The sequence below is a fragment of the Rhopalosiphum maidis genome, chromosome 2, assembly GCF_003676215.2.
Source record: "Rhopalosiphum maidis isolate BTI-1 chromosome 2, ASM367621v3, whole genome shotgun sequence".
In the NCBI taxonomy this organism is placed as follows: Eukaryota; Metazoa; Arthropoda; class Insecta; order Hemiptera; family Aphididae; genus Rhopalosiphum; species Rhopalosiphum maidis.
The window spans coordinates 65,120,368-65,141,015 of record NC_040878.1 but is presented as its reverse complement, the minus strand read 5'-3'; the positions used below and the strand labels follow the sequence as shown (position 1 = coordinate 65,141,015).

The 20,648-nt window shown below is 25.6% G+C and overlaps 1 protein-coding gene across 7 annotated transcripts; it reads left to right on the top strand.

Moving 5' to 3' along the window:
- Window positions 1-2,574: 2,574 nt before the first annotated feature.
- On the top strand, window positions 2,575-12,384 carry LOC113553844 (GTPase-activating protein and VPS9 domain-containing protein 1). 7 transcript variants are annotated; one of them, XM_026957391.1, is made up of 25 exons: window positions 2,575-2,680; window positions 3,470-3,595; window positions 3,750-3,926; window positions 3,983-4,215; window positions 4,320-4,487; window positions 5,391-5,607; window positions 5,682-6,041; window positions 6,095-6,263; window positions 7,283-7,573; window positions 7,642-7,800; window positions 7,865-8,017; window positions 8,381-8,547; window positions 8,625-8,734; window positions 8,890-8,969; window positions 9,096-9,385; window positions 9,463-9,809; window positions 9,875-9,960; window positions 10,059-10,300; window positions 10,845-10,987; window positions 11,070-11,183; window positions 11,256-11,467; window positions 11,621-11,735; window positions 11,813-11,885; window positions 11,946-12,149; window positions 12,242-12,384. In XM_026957391.1, exons 2-25 carry the CDS (start codon window positions 3,485-3,487, stop codon window positions 12,371-12,373), a joined length of 4,353 nt encoding a protein of 1,450 aa, XP_026813192.1. In that variant the 5' UTR covers window positions 2,575-2,680; window positions 3,470-3,484; the 3' UTR covers window positions 12,374-12,384. The 7 variants fall into 7 exon arrangements, with proteins under 7 accessions (XP_026813192.1, XP_026813186.1, XP_026813188.1 ...); XM_026957385.1 differs by having other exon boundaries at window positions 2,587-2,708; XM_026957387.1 differs by having other exon boundaries at window positions 2,627-2,708; window positions 3,445-3,595.
- Window positions 12,385-20,648: the final 8,264 nt, after the last annotated feature.

The window sequence follows — 20,648 nt, the reverse complement described above, 5'->3', positions numbered from 1 at the left end:
GGGAGCCATTTTGTTGTCTGGAAATGTGTTGTGCACACGACGTCTTGAAATTTAGATTACAAATAAACTTATTTAAAATATCGTCGGTTACCGCCATGGCAGACAATTTCGAAAATCAACAAGACGATGAGTAAAACGTTGTTTATTACATGCCAGCGAGTACTCACGTTCATCTAATCCCGGACGACATTGGGATTTCGTGGGCCCGTCTATTTTTCCAAACACTATTATTTATCGATAAAATATATTATATAGTAATGTCATAATAATTTGGTTGGTAATACTTTTCAGTTTTCATACAAAGTTCGAAATAGTTGATGAAGTATAATTATAATTAATATAAATATGGTAGGTCCTATTCATTTTTATTTTTATTATACAATATGCTAATGTGAATTATTAGCTTACATTTGTACATTATTAAGAAATGTATATAAATATCAAACTGCTTAGAAACTTTATACAGTCGATTCGCGATAACTCGTAGTTGAAGGGAGAAAAAATTCGTTTCGAGATATCTAACTCAAATTAATATATAACTTATATTTCTAGGGAAATAAAAAAAATTCAAATTGTCAAGTTTTTTGAGTTACCAATAGGTTCGAGTTATCGCGACTCGACTGTATTACATTTTTAAGCATTTTAACCGAGCGAAAATTTTTATCAATATTTATAGAATATAATGACAAAAAAATTGAGAGTCTCAAATATCTATTATTTATTAATAACTCAAATTTATTTGAGATTTATTATTTGGTTTCGGAGCGATAACAAATTAGTACCAATATTTAATTTGTTTAAAAAAACGGATTATATTACCTTGAACAATGGAAATAAAATTATGGACAAGTTGACACGTAACTATCTATACGTACCTAGTTTATTAGTAATAATAAGTTATAACTTTTTAAGTGATTAAAGTTTTGATGAGCCTCATTGAGCGGTGTAATGTATCAATATTTTGCGGTTTACTCTGTACCATTCCACTTTTCAGTGGCGTGCCCAGGAGGGGGTGGTTAGGGGTAAGGTGTATATCCCACTTGTTGACTTTATTTTGCTGATTTTCGGAAAACAAATTATTAAATATTGGAGTTATTACTTGTTATAAAGTAATTGCTTTTGATTATTAGTAATAACTAATAAGTTATTGCTTGTAAATTATAATATATACATTTTATTATAATTATATACTTTATTTTTTCTCATTCTCTACCTATTTAATTGTATAATGCATGTTTTTGCAATTTCTCGCACGTTTTTGGATTTTTTTAAAATTTTGTATGTTTTAATGAACAAAATATTTAACTATAAACTAAATTTATTATTACATAAATAGATTATTTAACAATGGTAATTAATTGAATTTATAAAATCTAAATACATATGTAGATAACTTATTTCGTTTATTTTAGGAAAAAAAAACTTTCCTAAAAGTACCATTGAGATAGAGAATAAATAAATACAGAAAAGAAATGCCGGGTATACCTTTACCTCCCGAACAGGCTGAACCTATTATTACAAGGTGGGAAACATGGTTAAAAGCTGCACTTTCCTATACAAATAATTTTGAAAATTTTTTAATTGTGATTAAAAGACGATGTTAATCCCCATCAGTGTGGAAAATCTAAAACAGCTTTTACAAAATAATGCAGTCAAATGTGGTTTATAGAATTCATACAATTACACTTACCCGAGTTATCCATTAATCTTACAAACATGGAAAAATCGAATAGTGAGCTACCTATTGAAGATATCTTAACAAATATTCCTGGTCCAAATGGAAAAAAAAACTTAAGATAAATTTATATAATATATAATTGAAAAAAAATAAAGGATATAAAACTATTAAATCTTACTATGAAGTCGTGTCGGGTAAAGCAGATGTTTAGTTAGATATAACACCTAAATTATTGAGTTTTTATGCATCAATTACTAGTGTAGTAGAAGTAGAACGTATTTTTTCTTTGTACAAACATATTTTAAATAATAAAAGATTTAATTTTGATGAACATAATTTGGAAATATACCTATTTAATTATTAATTTTAATTCAAAAAAGTAATACATTATCATCAATTTTTTTTTAAAATTTAATTATGATAAAGAATTTAAAGTTTTTTTATATGACTTTTTTATTTTTACAGTGCAATTTATTATACAATTTGTGTGTGTTTTTAATGCAATTAAGCCGGTCTTTTCTTATAACATATTATATTCCTCCATCGAAAATTCCCGGGAACGCCACTGCCACTTTTATACTTAAAAGTATAAACTTACTCATTCTTAAGTAGAACTAGACTACTAGAGTATGTACAAGTACTCCAAAACATATTCCACGATGAAATAAAGAATTAAAAATGTATGTTGTTAAAAATAGTAATTTGTAATAATTATTAATAAGTAATTATTGTTATTCTATTACTATGATTGCCGATTGGAATGCTTTGTATAGTTTGTTTTAAAATAAGTTTGTTGAGAAATCGCTTCTAGATGGCGGCACACGATTGCATAGCACCACTAACACGTCCGTTTTAACATTATAACTATATAGGTATATAGATAACGCGAGTCGCGACGCGTATTGCAATGAACTGTAGTTCATTCATTACTTCTTGTGCGTACATCGTCCGTCTGACAACAATAATAATGGTATCGCACGTTATCTGCATCCTACAATAGCAGTAAGTTGTAGGTTTGTAGCAGCAGCAGGTATAGCCTTTGAAACTTTAGAAATAAGTATTTCAAACTTTTAAATATAGGCCATGGTGTTGTGTTTTTCGTCCCACTTCCGCCGCTTTCCATTTTTAACGAGTGATTTTTTTTTTTCGTATTTCGTTATCAAATACCAGTTGTCAAGAGCCGTGCCGTCGCTATCGTCTGTTTTTACATTTTGTTTTATTTACCTAATTTTTACATTACATGCTAACGTTTTCGTTTATAAATCGTAATGTTAAATCGAAAACGATCCCAATCTGTCATGTAGTACAATCCACAAATCGAAGAAGAATCGTTCTATGAACGACATCGGGACCAATTATTTATTTATTACTATTATTATTACTATTTTCTTAATTGTTTTTTGATTGACCGGAATGATTATTATTGGATACCTGTTGTTGTGAAGTAACAATGTTTTAATCGTCTGCTGTTTGTGATCCGGAGAAGTAATAATAATTATTGTTATAATGATAAAACAAAAAAATAATGACATTAAACAAACACATATGTTCAATGTTTGACATTGTGTAATTAAACACAATAAGTTAAATGTTTTAATCTATCCCTTCCCTTCTATAATCGTTTCATACTGATTAACACTGTATATCTATGGGATTTGGGATTATTTCTCGTCGAATGAAAATCTTAAATCTAAGAATACCGTCAATTGAGATAATCTCCTTTAATAGACAGCACAATTCGCTGACCATTGAAATTAATTAATTAGGTATGTGATTGCATTTTGTGAATAGAAAACCAGAGCAATTATGGAAGATCAAACGTTATTGCAAGATCTGATGGAATTAGCCACGCATATGCGGCAAGAACGACTCTTCACTCAATATGAATTGAATAATTTGCAGACATTGAATGAACAGGTAAATATTTGTCAAATATTCATTCTTGCTCAGTTATAATTTTTATTGTTTAAAGACTTACATAGTATAGTCAAATTTTGCTTAATTGTGTAACTGACCTATTTTGAACAAAAATTTTGATTTTTAATTGAAAAAAAATATTTTTTTTCAATAGGTGATCAGTGTATCAAATAGATTGGCCCAAGAAGCATGGATAACAACTCAACAACGGATTAATCTAAACAAATTAGTTTTGTCAAATCCTGATTGTACCCCTGCTGATTGTTGTGAAATTGCTCAACACTTGGATGATGCACATTTTGTTGAAGTTCATGAATCAATTGGCTACGATGTAAGCTTGTATTCATAAAAATCAACAACAAATGAATTAATAAGTTTTGTCTTTAGAATGCACAAGGATTTGGTGTTCTTGTACAAAAATTGCGTGTAAATCCAAAACTACTAGCAAGCTGTTTAGCTGCTGGAGACCGATTATTTACTAACAAAATGCCAGAAGTTGTCAATTGCACTTTATCTGGGGTTTTTGGATCTTGCTTAATGGCCGAGGATAATGTTTTAATACTAAAATTACTCAGACATTTGGCTGTGTTACAATTAATACCTGCAGATAACCCTCGCAGGTTTGCCCTTTTGATTGAATAGAATATATATATATTTATATATAATTATTTAATGTGTGTATTCTGTGTTATGATAATTGATAATAATTGCTTAAATATTTTAGAATATTAAGTCACGGATCGTGTGCTTTTTCAAGATTGTATTCAGCATTCCATGGCAGTTTATTTTCTGCAAAATTATTTTTGACTGCTGCATTTCATGATCCCATTATGGAGTTGTTAAAAGACGAGGAAAAGTATCTCGATATTGATCCAGATAAAGCTCAATTGAGGTAAATAAATCATCAACTTAATTATCATTTATTGTTTACAAACCAAATATATTGACATTTAATTATTGTATTTAAATTTCAAAAACATATTAATATTCTATTCAAATTAAGTAGACAATTCAGCAGTCGACTTGTACATAGAATTGTAGTTTAACTTCATGGCATACATAAAGATGTTTGATTAGGAAGAGCTTAGGATCTGCATGAAGTGAAATGGCATCCCAGGCCAAACTTTTAACTGACTCCTTTTTTTTTTACAATTTCCTATAATTCCTTGACAAAATATTTGTTCATGGACAAAAATACAAAAATACTGTGTTTATTTAAAGTGCTTACTATTTATTCTAATTTCATTTTCAAAAAACTCTAATCAAATATAGTACATAAAATATAATATAAAAAAATTATTTTTTAATTTATAATCAATTGAGATACGGTATATCAAACTTAAAAAAATTTCATTATGTATTTTACTTCCTAAATATAATATCATAAAAGTATTTTTTTGTTCATTTATCTTAAAATTTGTTTTAGGTTTAGTTTCACTTGCTTAATGATCTGCCATTTTATAAAACCGTTAAACTTAAGCCTTATCTTAATTTATATTTTTGAATTGTAAATTTAAAAAAATACAATACAATATAATAATTTTTGTTTAATATAGTAAAAAAATGTACTAACAATCTATAGAAATTAATTATTCTAGGCTTAATCATATTATACATTTTCTATTAAATTGAAAAATAATATATAAACCTATAGTAATGATTAGGTTTATTCAGTTATATTTTAATAAAATGTATTATTATAATTTGTTGTAATTTATTTTATGAAATAAAATTAAGTATCTAAACAATGTTTTTGATATATATTTATCATACATAAATTAACTTAAAATTTTAGATTTTCTCATCTTAGAATATGCAACCGCGAAAGTTCAGAATATAATTCAAAACTACAAAATTATAGAAAATCTATTGTGGAGCAATTGGTAGCAATTGCTTCAAAATTTATTAATAGTCTCAATGAAAATCTTTACTGTTTTCCGAGTTCAGTGTGTTGGCTTGTGAGACAAATTCATACATTATTAACTGCTGGAAGTACTTTGACTGAAAAACAAGTATTATATTTGCATTTCATATTTTATATTATTAACTGGGATGTAATTTCTAATGTATTTCTTTTTTATTTTAGATTTATGGCATTTGTGTAAATCTGGTTTTTACATATTTTATTTGTCCAGCAATCATAAATCCCGAACCACATGGAATTACTGATGCTGATATTACTCAAATTGCACGTTATAATCTTATTCAAGTGGCCAATATAATTCAAATGTTGGCTATGTACAAATATGAACCAATTGATAATAAAGTTCAAGATTTATATCAGCACTTCAATAAGGACTGCATTTCTAGCTTAATGGAAGCTCTTTTAAAAACTTCATCACGAAATTCTTTGAATGATGAGAATTTAACTGTTAATTCTAATGTTAAGTTAGAAAACTTAGTAAGATCTGTTGCATTATTTACTGAAGAGGAACTTCAAACTTTTGTAAGTATTTCAAATAAATATTTTTATAAACATTTAAAATTTATATTGTTTAGGTAAATTTCCTAAATGTGGTATCCAATGATGGAACATTAAGCGAGTCAGATAAAAAAGAATTGGCTGATTTATTGATGAATATGCCAATAATGTGGCCTGATAATAATTCAAATGATAAATTTCAATTACCCATAGAACAGAAAAAACTAGGGATTCTTAGTAAGACTGGTAAGAAATTTATTTTATATTTTGTATATAAATATTATTTTATACCTATACAACACTAAATATGTACAAAAGTGTGCCAAATCTCAATAAGACAGTAAAATATTTCTAAAAATAAATATATGTATATATGTATTTAATATACAGTAAATTCTCGGTTATGTGATTTCTCTACAGAATCAAATTATTTTAAGAAATATAAAATATGTACACACACAATAATTATATTTCATATTATATGCATATTTATAAGAAATCATCATGGTTCTTTGAATTAAAATAATTATTATAACTAATAATAATAATATGATAATTTAATAAAAACATGTTTAAAGCATTTTTGTGTTAATTTAAACAAAATTTGTTTATTTGCTGTGTAATCCAATTCTGCGGATTATCAAGAGTTTATTGTGTATTTAAATGAATATAGATACTTACAATATATATACTAATAAAGTAAATGTTACTATAAATTCTTTTGTAATCAAAAGTTTTACCCTAGTATAATATTTTCAATGATGGCATTTTAATTAATTGAAATTCATTATACTACAAAAATGTTTGTTTATTTATGTTTGAGTACGACAAATTATTGATACTTCTATGTATTAGCTATAATAATAGGTATAATGATTTGATTGATTCGTTCCCAAAATTAAGATATATTTCAATTTGTTTTAACTATTTTTTATGTTTTGTAAAATTTTTCCTACTTTAAAAAAGTATTTATTTTCTTTTAGTCATAATTTTACATCATATAAGCAAATCACTTTAATGCAATACAGCTTTATAATTTTTCTTTTTAAACTATATAATAATAGTCACAAATATTTTTGTGCCTTAGTAATACTTTTACTTTTATTATACTTTATTAGTATTATTGTATTTTTTTATAAAAATCTGTTACTCACATCATTGCCTATGGCTTTGGTAAATATAATTATATTATTTGATATTTTTTTATTTTTTTAAATCATTGTTATTATTTGTGAATAAATGAACATTTTTATTTAATATTTTAGCTGCTTCGTCTCTGGGAAAAGTATTACCAAATACAAATATTTTAAATTTTTCTAATTCAGAAGGTTTTAATGATGATGATGATAAATTTAAAAAAGATTTTGATCAAAAAGTCCTAATTGTTCCATTTGAGAATACATTTAACACCGGAATTGGTTTATTACCCGAGCATAAGGTTTTGGAAATTGAAAAATCAAACCTCATAGAAGATGGGGAGCAAAACAATAAGCTATATGAAATTGTAAAAAAAAAAGAAAAACCTCTTCATTCTGTATCTCATGAAGGTTCAATTGGTAAAAATTAATAAATAATAATACATTGACAGTTTTCAATATTATAAAAAAATATTTTTTTTTTAAAGTGGACACTGGAAATACTAGTGATTATTTAGAAGTTGTCTCAGAGGCTGCATCAAATCATAGTGTTCCATCATCTGTGGAACTTGACCAGGATCAAAATGATAATTTATCAGATATGATTTCTGCAAATGTATCAGGACGAGGAACACCAAATATATCAGGTTAATGTTGTTTGTCGTCTTTATTTAAAAAAAATGGTTAATTTATATTTATTTGATTAATTAGGGCGTGATACACCATCATCACAAGTTACAGAAAATGAGGATATAGTTAATGGTCCTCCAACACCATCTGCTCGTATCAATCCATCCGCAAAACAATGTAAATTTGATCTAGATGATAAATTTGGCAAATTTGAAATAAAATCTAAGATGCAAGGTAAAACATATTTTTAATAAATACTTAAATACTTTTAAATTATTTTATTAGTATAATATTTATATTTATTAGAGTTACAATATAAATTACTCACCTTCAAATCCACAATTCATAATATTTAAAAATAACAGAATTATATTCTGTATAAAAAAAAAATAGTTCTATGACTAATATACTTTAATATTTAGATTAACATATAACTATGTCAAAATTTATAATGCTTCAATTAAGTCCTATCTTTTAGGAATTTGCTTATTTTATAAAACTAAATTTAAATTATTAAAATAATATTTTCACTTAAATATTTGAATTAAAAAAATTTTTATTAAACCTTGATGTTGTTTTACTTTTACAAATATTAAGGGATGGGACGTGATGAAACCACGTCTTCCATGGTATCGGATACATGGAGTATGGATGTTTTAGCAAGTGATAATGAAATACTCGATCAGTCTGATAGATCTCAAATTAATGTTCAACTTCCACCACCACCACCACCACAATCACAAGCTATTTCTAATAATCAACAAGTTAATAGTTTTTATTTATTTGAAATGCTTTTTTTTTTATTTAAATTGATTAATAACTATAAAATAATTAAAATTAGATATTAGACATTAATGAAACTGCTTCTGAAGCCTGGAGTACAGATGTTTTTGCTTCTGACACCGATAGATTAGCTGAAGTTGATACAGATGATACAGCTAGTGTTGCAAGGTAATGGTTTTAACCCAATTTTTTTTAATTTTTACCATATTGTTATTTTTATTTTTAGAATTGGCTAAAATGTATTTTCATTTTATTATTATTAACATTAGTAATTATTGTGACATAAGTTTTTAACAATTATCATTTTTTGGTTGTAATTTTAGATCTGACGATATGTTGAGATATGAATTAGAAAGCCGAGGTGATATGGATGGAACTGATGATTCTTCAAATTATCATTACTGTAAGATTTAATTTAAGTATTGTTTTATTTAATCCTTATGAACTTATTTTTTATAATTTGTTATTTATTATTCTGTCATTGAATTATTTACTGTTTTATTAAATTAATTTTAATATTTATTTCTAGCTCCAAATGTATTTAGACCTATAGTTGAAATACAACAAGAGAGTATTGTACGGTTAGAAAATTCTTCGTCGTTTAACAATAGAGTACAAAGACGAAAAGTGTCTGACAGTAGTGCAGAATCAAATACTAACAAATTTATTGGTTCCCCTGATGATGTTCCATCAACTAGAACTGAAACAGGATTAAACGTATCTAGATCTGCATTTTCTATGGCATCCACTTCCAGTGAACAAACATCTACTGGACCACCAAAACTCTCTCATAGACCACAACCATCATCTAGTCAAGAAGTAAATTTTATTTTAAAAATTGTTCATAATAAAGATATTATTATTAAAGATACTGATACTTGGATTACTGTGTATAGGCTTCAGTCGATGATGGTGATACAAATATGGGATTACATATGAGTTCCTGTAGTTTAGCATCTACTACTAGTAGCAGTGGCAGTAGTCTAGGAGCTAAACCCAAACCTATGTTAATGAATGGTTCAGCTGTAACAATGAAAACTAATAACAATACAGTGGCAATTAATACAAAAATGGGAAATAGTGGAAATCTAATCACAAAAAGTATCAGTTTTGATAAGACAGCAGAACGTGGTGATAGAGAAGGATATGATGATGATAGTAAAAATAAAAGAGGGTTTTTCAAAAACTTCAAAATCTCTTTCAAAAATCGTCGAGGAAAATGGTACAGAAATGATGAATTGGGGTAAATTTGAAAATATTTTATGATATATGCTAAATTGTGAATATTGATATTGTTTTTATTTATAGGTATGATCCATTACAAGGCTGTAGTAATAACAGTGGAAATGAATTAATGTTGAATAATAATTTATCCGAGAATCTTCTACTTGATGGTTTGTATATTATTTTATTTGAACTATCTATTATATATAATACATTTTTTTTGATTAAAAATTTACTTATTTTGATATTTAAATTTACTATCAAACAGAATCTTCTGAAGACATATTGGCTAAGTACCGTAAAAAGCCCAGCAATATATTGAATACAAATGAAAATAATTCTAGTCAAAAATCGGGAATTGCAAAAAATGATGAAGATTCTGTGTTAAACCAAAACATTAATTTTGAAAAATACTCATTTGATGATGCCAAAAAGAAATTGCGACTTGTGCTGAGTACTGTAGACATACAATATGTACCTTGGTGTAATGAAACCGAGTCTAAACCTATGGTAACATTATATAAAATATTAATATTAAAAAATAAATGCTTTAGGACCAGGGCTTCAAAACATTATTATAATGTTAAACGAAAAAAAAATAAATTAACAAAATCAGTAGATCAAAAAATAAAAAAATAAAATAAATACCATTAAACATAAATAATTAAATAATTAATTAAAGATTAACAATAAACAAAAAATGCATTTGTGACATAAACAATTTAATAATGTTATTCGATTTTTTTTTAGGAATTAATCTATTAACCTGGCCAACAATCTTTATAAGTTTTGTATTTCTTACATTACAATGTGATTTATTATACCACAAATGACATAATTTAGAAAAAAATTTGTAATGTATTTATAAATTATAATGTAAAATAAAACAAAAAATTAAAATAACATTTAAAAACATAATAATGTTTTAACATTAAAATTGTATAATGTGAAAATAACCAAGAACAGAAAAACGATATATATTTTAAAATTTAAGCCCTGTTTAGGACTTAAATTCAAATAATGAATGATTGTAAAAATGAAATGTTTTAAATAGTTAAATACATGGCGAGATAAGGATAATGAAGTCGTTGGTTTGTTACAATACCAATTGGCAGAAGCTACCAATCTTAACGATCATTTTATATCAGCTAGACTCCATGAAACAATTAGGTGTATGAAGATGTTCGATACACATAGGTAATTCAGCAAAAGATTGTCATAAAAATGTACAGTTTGTAATTTATTGTTCATACTAACTACTTTAAATATTGCTTATTAGTTGTCAAAAATTAATTGGTGCATTGAAAGAAGACTATAAATCCAGAGCACCCTATATTACATATCTCGTGAAATGTAGAAAAACATTATTAACTAGCATAGCCCAGTTAAACAGGTACTAAACATTAAATTATATATTTTAGAACGTGCATTTAATTATTTTTCACTTTTATGAATTTATTCTAAGACTGTTGGAACAAATCAAATGTGATCGTGAAGTGTGCCATCAATTTTTGATTACAAAATGTGTGCAGATATTTTTAGAACAAAAAAATCAATTGATTTTGGAGTTTATTGATGAATTTGAACAAAGCAAGTTAGCTGACGAGAAAAATCAACATCTAAGTAGATTTTTGTCAGCACTTGAAATTGAAATGAAACGCAACAATATTTGGAAAAGTAATCTGTTTCTCTAAATTATTGAATGATAAAAAAGTTTTTTTACTTATTTTTGTGTTAGTGTATTATGATATAAATGTATTGAATAATAAACTTCATAATAATTTACCATTAATATCATAACATCAACTCTTATACTATCAAATGTTGCAGATGCTAGTTTTGATCAAATTGATGATGCTAAATTGACAATTGAACGAGCGATTATTAGTAGGGTGTACACATTAGCAATGTACCCAAATGGTGATGCAGACTTTTGTAGGGATCAGTAAGAGAAATTTTTTATTATAATTTTATTACTATTCAGTAAATATTAAATATCAATGTTTTGTAATGTAATTTTAGAGTTTTACGAGAACATATGTCTAATTTGTCCAAGAATTTAGTACCTACGCACAATGATTTACGTATTCCTAAAGTATGTAGTAATTTATTTTAAAAATAATAAGTGAGAATAAAATACAATGGACTGTTTTAGGAATTTCATTTTGAATGCCCTTGGCCTTCTGCTCAAGCTGAGATTTCAGCGATTTCAGCGTATAAGACACCAAAAGACAAATTGCAATGTGTATTTCGTTGTACTACAACCCTTTTAAATCTGATGTCAATGGCTGGTGAACATGGAAATATGCATCCAGCTGCCGATGATATAGTACCAGTACTCGTTTATGTTCTAATAAAAGTAATAACAGTTAAAATAATTATTTATTTATTTATCTTTATTAATACTTAGGTATTATAATAAATGTATGTTGTGTATTCTGTCTCTTTTAGGCAAATCCCCCTTCACTATTATCAACTGTCCAGTATATAAATAGTTTTTATGGTGATCGTTTGGAAGGCGAAGAACATTATTGGTGGATACAGTTTTGTGCTGCAATTGAATTTATTAAAACAATGAACTAAAAATAATTTATACTGAGGTTTTTGTGTGTGGTTATATAATATATATTTTTATATATTTTTAAATATTTACTATATAAACACACATTTTATATATTTTATGTGTTTATTTTTATTTTTTTTATCTGTCGTCTATAGTTAACTAAAATCTCGGTATTTCAAGTTCGTACTGAAAAAATACCAATATCTCATTTTTGATTTTTGATTTTATTCTAATAATATTCACAAAACTATTTGTACTAGTTTATCTAATATTACTTCAATTTCTAAATTATATATATATAACTATATTTGTAGTTTATAAAATATTATGTTTTATAGTCAATATTTATTATTTTTCATGTATGTAATTTGCCTACCTAACTGTTATTATATTTAATTTTATGAATTATGTTTGTTTAATTTTACTGAAATTATTATTGTATACAAATTTTATTTAATATTAAAATATCAATTAAAAAAAATAATATATATATTTTAAAACATTTTAAATAAATATTATTGCTATACAACAAAAAAAAATATTATTAATTCAATTATACTGATAAATATATTATATAAATAATACTTGTTTTTATTTTTATTTTAAATTTATCTATTAAAATTAATAGTTAAGTTATTGATTTCTCTGAAAATTATATTTTGGTGAAAAAAAAATATTTCAATCAATTATATTATCATACCAAAAAAAAACCAAAATAATTTTCTTGCCTTGTGGTACTACAAACATCATTATTAAGCTAATTGAATGATTTAAATGTTATTCATTGATTTTATTAATTAAAATATAAAACTTTAATACTATTCAGATTTTGTAATGAAACTTGTTAGAGAGGTACTTCTTAATGATAGCATATAAGTGTATATAAATGGTATAGTATAAATTGCTGTATTTAAACTCAATTTGTATTATTAAAATTTAGTAATACATGTGTATTTTTAAACAACTTGGCATTTAAACCATATAAATCAATTATCTAAATAATAGATTTTGAAAGTATGTATTTAAATATTAGGTAAATATTATAAATAACTTATTCTTTTAGCATTTATAATATATTGTAAGCTTGTTATATACTATTTTGGTAATGAGTATAATAGTATATTATGTAAAGCAGTGCTTCTCAAACTTTTTTGTCATGAGGCCACCCTAAATTTAATGTGAAACTATCGTCTTTTAAGGCTCTCTTTCTGAAAATCATTAATTATTTTATGTCCTACCAGGATTATAGATTAGGTTAGGTACCTATGTATTATATATTTCACGGACCACCAGTCATATAAACACGACCCCCTAGGAGGCCGCGCCCACAGTTTGAGAAGTACTGATCTAAAGCTAGTAAAGAATAATATTTTTGGTTTGACACAAAGTCTGAATAATATTGTAAAAATATGGATAAAATGGAGATTGTGAAAGTAGCCAAGACGTTGAATGCAAATGGTAGATAACTTCAAATAGCCAATTGACTGATGATGACTATGATGGCAAAAGAGCAAAATCTGTATAAAAAAAGGTATTGTGAGTTATTTAAAGTTGTTAGGAACATTATAATACTGTTTGGCTATTCAATTAATGGTGGAAAAACTAAATCACTCAAAAAAAAATTAAATAGGTATGTACTTTGTATCATTATTGAATTTGAAATTTTAATGGAGCGATAGATGTATTGGATATACAATGTTGTATTGTTATATGCGCGACATATGCAATTGTAATTTTTTAAAGCTGTAAATATGCTTCAATCTTCAACTATGAAAGTGGTTTCTGTTAGCAAATTGTATATGGTTGGTACTGATTTAGGAAGGTCAAAATTGAAAATTTCCAGTATTTTTCAAAATAATTGAGAAAACGACAAAACATTGAGGGATAAAATGAAATTATAGAAGAAAAAAGTTTTTTAAAATATTTTGAATTTTTGAGTAAGAAATAAAAGTTCATATTTTTATAATTTGACAAATTTCATCTAAATTGTGGACATTTAAAAATTATTTTGTAGATGAAAATTAATAAAACTTTTAATATTCATTAGTACCTAAGATTAAAAATATAAAACAAGGTTCCAAATAAGTTTTTTGGTAACTCAGAAATTAATCAAATAAAAACAAGATAGGTATAGCCTATACTGTATAGGTACATGAAAATTTGACTATAAATAGGTAGTAAATTTTAATATCAAAGATATTATGTGATAATATATGTATTATCTATAGATTTTATATTAACATTTTTTACACAATAATAGGTAAGTAAGATTTTTTTGAGTTATGAGTATTTATTGATAATTGAAAATTTCGATGTGTAGGTAGTATATACATGATTCACAGAAGAAAAATGCTTTGATTTTCAACTTAAAATATCTTTTCTGAAATAAAATGTATCAAGTTGGTACTTTTGAAGGTCAAGATTAAAAATTCTCACTACTTTTTAAAATAATAGAAAAAACGGAATATTTTACGCACAATTATATTTTAACTAAATTTATTTTCTTATTTTATGTAATTCAATAGCTTGAATAACTATACCTATATACTTTGAATTTTTCAGCCAATTTTTAAATTATTTTCTGTTTATTGTATAATTTTAAAAACATTTTGACTCTTTTAGAGCTGCTTATTTATAGACAATTAAATTTTTTCTACATCAATGTAGATAAAAATATTTTGGCTCGGTTAAAAACTTGAAAATGTAATACAAGGTTAAGGTTCCTCATAAGTTATTTGTGGAATTAAAAAAAAATTAACAAAATTCCACAAGAATTTTTTATGAGTGTGAAGTTTAATTTTTTAGGAAATTTTATATTAGATCTCAAGTAAAATGATAGACCTTATACTAGTATAAGGTTTATGTGTAAAATAACAATTTCTTATAAAAAAATTACCATTTTTCTATTTTGTTGTAATTCAAAAATAAATAACCATATGCAGAGGCGTAGCCAGGAATTTTTTATGGGGGGGGGGGTAAATACATTTAACTTGAGTTATTGAAAATCAAAAACAACAACAAAACAAAAATACTGATAACATATTAACGTTGATTATATACGATAAAGCGCAGTTTACAATCGCCAAACGTATTTACTATTTTAAATAATTAAAATTTATAAGACAATTTACAAATTTAAATTTAAATATTTCAAATCAATATAAAAAAATACAGCCAATGGGGGTGGGCTATAGTCCCTTTAGCCCCCTCCCTCCTTGGCTACGCCACTGACCGTATGTAAGTATTTGAAATTTCCACCTTTGAAAATAATAAGACTATGACAAAGACGTATATATGATATTTATCGATTCAAACACGCTTATGAGTTATGATACGTATATATCGCAAACTTGAAAGACGAGTATAGAAAATTTAATTCGAACACTTTCTTTAAAGCGCATAACATAGAATAAATTTCATTACTTATAGACAGTACTGGTTAAGAATGGACTTAAATCTTAACCACAGTGTCTTTAAGTAATGTAGTTTATTCTATGTTATGCACTTTAAAGAAAGCGTTTGAAGCAAAGGCCAATAAGAAGAAGTACTATCCCATAGTCCCTATTTAATTTAACTTAGCCTAGGAAAAAGTAATAAGAGAAATTCAAAACAATACGGCATAATCGGAACGATATGTATTGTTAGCTGATACTGATAACATTGTTATAATTCTAGATGGATAGGTGAAATAAAACAATTTAATAATTGATGTTATATCAATATTAAAAATTTCGAACAAAAGAATTATAGATATTTTGTAAAACAAAAACAGAACATCACACAATTTATGGAAGGGGTGATACCCCCATTCCTTCTCAGGGACGCACTTGCCTAAAACTTCAAAATTGAACAAAACTTATTTGAACAAGTTGAAAATATTAAATATTTTGAGAGTTAATAGGTACGTATAAATCAAAAAATAACATGTACAATGAAGTGAGGCTGAGACTAGAAAAAAAAACAAATGAATATAAGTATATATATATAATATACCATATGAGAAGTATGATGGTATCCAATAAGGTTACCATATCAAGAGAAAAGGAAGCTTTATATACGTAAATATAGCTTATATACGCCCTATTGTATACATGTCTGCGTGAGACTTGCAGGGCCAAAACGAAGGGCAATAAACTAAAACCTAATATTTTAGAGGAAAATTCTAAAGACGATTTATGGACCACAGTTTAAGTGGGATCGAGTAGATGCAAAAGAAAGAAAAATTAAGGTATTAAAAATGTTTTCAATAGACCTAATACATAAAATTGATTAGAAGTCCTTTTGCTTTTAACTAGAGTTTGCTGGCCACGGTTATCAAGGTGATCAAGGGATAAGTAAGCTATAATACATATCAGCTATTAATCAATGGAGGAGATGGTACTTTGCACCACCAATAAAAGTATAGATGCGTATGTAGTTTGCGCCAAATATAAAAATTAATTGTGGTTATTTGCGCCACGACTGCAGAAAACGAAATGTAATATATAATCTGCGTAATACTTTTACTTAAATTTTTGAAATTTAAGTATATTTATGTACCTATATTTATATATAACTATATCACTGATATTTTTAATTGATTTATTTTTAATTTTTTTATATGAAGCTGATACAGACGATGGGGGTATGGCCCACTGCCCCCCATGGCTACGCCATTGTTGAGCATTCAAAATTTTAAAATTGAAATTTTTACAAATTTTAAATACTCGTTCATAAAAATTAAATCATAAAAAAACTGAATGTGACACTCAGTATGATATTCTTGCCTTCAAATTTGATCGCACGTCAATCTATTTAAAATTAAAAATTAATTATCCTGAATGTACCTATACATTCATATTTATTAAACAAAAGTACAAATTTAATAAATTAAATTATATTATATGTTATTATTATACGTATAGTTCCTAAATAAACGCATTTTAAATTATTTCTAAGTTGAAATCTCAAAAATCAAAGAAAATTTCGTTTCCCTTAAATTTTGACTTTTCGAGGTTCTGCACTGTATCTTAAATTATAAAACTTTTTTTGTAAATTTTTGTATTTATGTTTAATTCGATTAGACAAATAAATTATTCTTACAATTCATTTTATGTATTTTTCAATGTATAATTATATTTAATTATTTTAATTACATTAAATCGTCACATTTTGTGAATTATTTTAAAATAATGTTGCTATAAAAGGAATAATATTATGAGTATACCTACACGCCAGCAATCAGCTGACATTGAATTACGATTTACTGGTTTAAACAAGCAATATGTGGTTAAAATATTAACATACAATAGTGTTGTAATGTTGTGACGAGTTTGCAGTACCTATATATTAAAAATACATTTATTAGATTTTAAATAATGAATATGTTTCTATCTATGTTTAAAACATTAAAACATTATGAAGAGTAGGTATAATTTTGCATCTAAACAATAAATTTCAAATACAAAACATATTATAATACTTCCTGGAATATTGTATATACTGAGGATTTAATTTCCCTAACAATCAGACAATGGATGGATTTGTTGAAAATGTATATTATTCCCCACACCCCAAGATAAATATAATACTGAGCACAAATGGCAAATCGTTTATCGTACACATTATGCAAAGGTACGAAATATGTTTCCAGGTAAATTATTTACCTAAATGCTTCTAAACTCTAAAGTAAAACCCAAACGAATCATTTTATAACCATTCTATTTTTTTGTCGAGATTACCAATTACTTTTATACACTTACGTGTTCTGCATGACGCATGACAACATGACATTCAAATATGTAGCGCGTGCGTAGTCGTAGTCTATAACATATGTTGTTTCGGTCTGTTTATTTGAGGCATTTGACGTCATAAAATATAAATATCAATTTTTCTAATGAATTAAATGCTTGCGTTGGAACTCAAGAAATATAATATACACGTAATGATAAATTATTGAAAAATGATGATTATGGTGTTTACGTTAAAAAAAAAATGAATTCAATGATGTGAACATACAAAATACATATAATATATTATACTGCTCCAATACAAATTAATGTATCATGTAAACACGAATATAATAATCATTATTGTCTTAATGTACCTACCAGTATAATTTATGATTGAATATTTTTTTTATAAAATTTAGTAAATAACGCATATAACGAAAGCCATGTTTTATGACTTATTACTTGTATTTACGTATACAATGTGCTATGTTTTTAAATTTTACATAATGCCTTTTAACTTGTTGGCAACTTTTAAATTGGCATAGTTCAACAAATACACATTACAATTATATTTTAAGCCTTAAAGTTATACGATCGTTTTTTACAGCACTAATACATCGTATACTACTACAAATAGGCTCTACAAGACTACAAATATAGGTACTACAACTCCTAATAAGCGTCAATGTTAGCGGTAATAATATTGCGATTTATTGGTTAGTCGTCACAGTGAAATTAACATTATTGTGTAAAAAATATTATATTTATCGACATAAAAATATTTGTATTTATATTATTTATGGAATTTAGCTGTTAACGTGTGTGGTACACCGACACACCGTTAATATATATGTAATGTATATTGATAATTTAATAAAAAAGATTTAAACACTTTATGGATATGGAAACATTGTTTTCTTCTAAGCTGTTGTAATGGCCTATAGTCATATTATTTTTTGAAAAGTTATAATTACATCGTAAACTATTATATTATAATTTCAATAATGATTTAATAAAATCAATGGTAATGCGTAGTAGTAAGTACCGTATTCACTATGTGTAATAATTCAAAATGTATTATTATGTATTTTTTTTTATACATTATACATTTACACACATAATATACATTATAATTATAGTAACTTCAATATGATTAGAACATCATTTAAAATATAATACTAAGTTTTTCTTAAGTTGTAGATAATATATATTTTCATAAGAAAAATGGGTAAAAAGTTATTTTTTAGTTTTTAGGAGGTCAGAGAAATGCAAATGTTTTTAAAAAAGTTGTTTTGTTGGAAGGCATTTTGCTAAATTTTTTGAGTTATAAAAATTCATAGAAATTAGGTACCATACCTACTTTTCATGAAAAAGTTATTTATTTTTTGTAGGACAATTTGTGAAACATTTCTATAGCACCCTCATGCTACGTATACTATTCCGTGAATTAATTTGAAAATAAATTCGTAAAAATTCTAGTTTTCATCATAAAAATATTCATACAGATTTCATACTAAATATTTATAAAAACAATTTTTAAAAATCTCAGTGATGAGAATGAGCTGAGGAAATGTATATATATTATGTTCGATTTAAATGTATTATATACTTATAATACTGGTGGATGTTCATGTTTTTAAATGTATGTATTGCAATTGAAATATATTTAGGTATACTAATGTTACTGCAATTTTTACAATTAGTTCTTATATAAATATTTAACATTAATTAATCTTTTATAAATGAAACAACTAACTCAAATTTTAAATGCATAATAATATTGAATTCTAAATAAATAATATTATAAAATCAATGGTATATTAATATTAATATGACTAATACATATATGTATTTTTCAATGGAATGAATAGGTTAAGCTATAACATGACTAATACGCCACAATGGAGATTTCACAATTTAAGATTATTCAGCCAATGCTAAGAATCCGAGAAGATATTTTTTTAATAAATGCAAAATAAATATTCTATGCAGTACTCACTAGGCATAACACTACTTGACTACTTCCATGCATTAAATATTAGATATAGAACAAAATAAAATAATTTAATTTAATACTTACAATATAAAATTGTAAATCTTACATAATACCTAACTAAATTTATTACTATTATTATTTTTGATACATTAATTTTTAGTAGGTATTATATATATATATATATATATACATATATATATTTATTTAACTTTATCAGACTGAATTTAAAAGAAATTCGTTGAAATATTTTGAAAATTGTAAAATAAAATATTGTGGCGCCAAAACTATTTTAACTTAAGTGGGTCGACCTGTGGCCAATCGCTTTAAAGGGAGGCAGGGACTAGGGAGGTTATTATTCTACGTTGGAAATATACGCCCCCGAGCCTCTCTTCTACGTATATATATATATGTATTATGTATACACCACCTGCCTTCTATACAAACGTACGAAACATGTAATGAACGTTAAACCATACAGTCGTTATTTATGTTATACTTACCTATTAGTGCTATTAATATATATTTTTTATTATGTTTATGTAATTATTCTGCGTGAAAATATCAAGGCATAAGCCTACTATAACTGTT

Coding starts and splice junctions, on each gene's coding strand:
- LOC113553844 (XM_026957391.1), top strand. CDS start 3,485: ATGGAAGATCAAACGTTATTGCAAGATCTGATGGAATTAGCCACGCAT. Junction 3,927..3,982: donor ATGAATCAATTGGCTACGAT/GTAAGCTTGTAT, acceptor TTTTGTCTTTAG/AATGCACAAGGATTTGGTGT. Junction 4,216..4,319: donor CCTGCAGATAACCCTCGCAG/GTTTGCCCTTTT, acceptor TAAATATTTTAG/AATATTAAGTCACGGATCGT.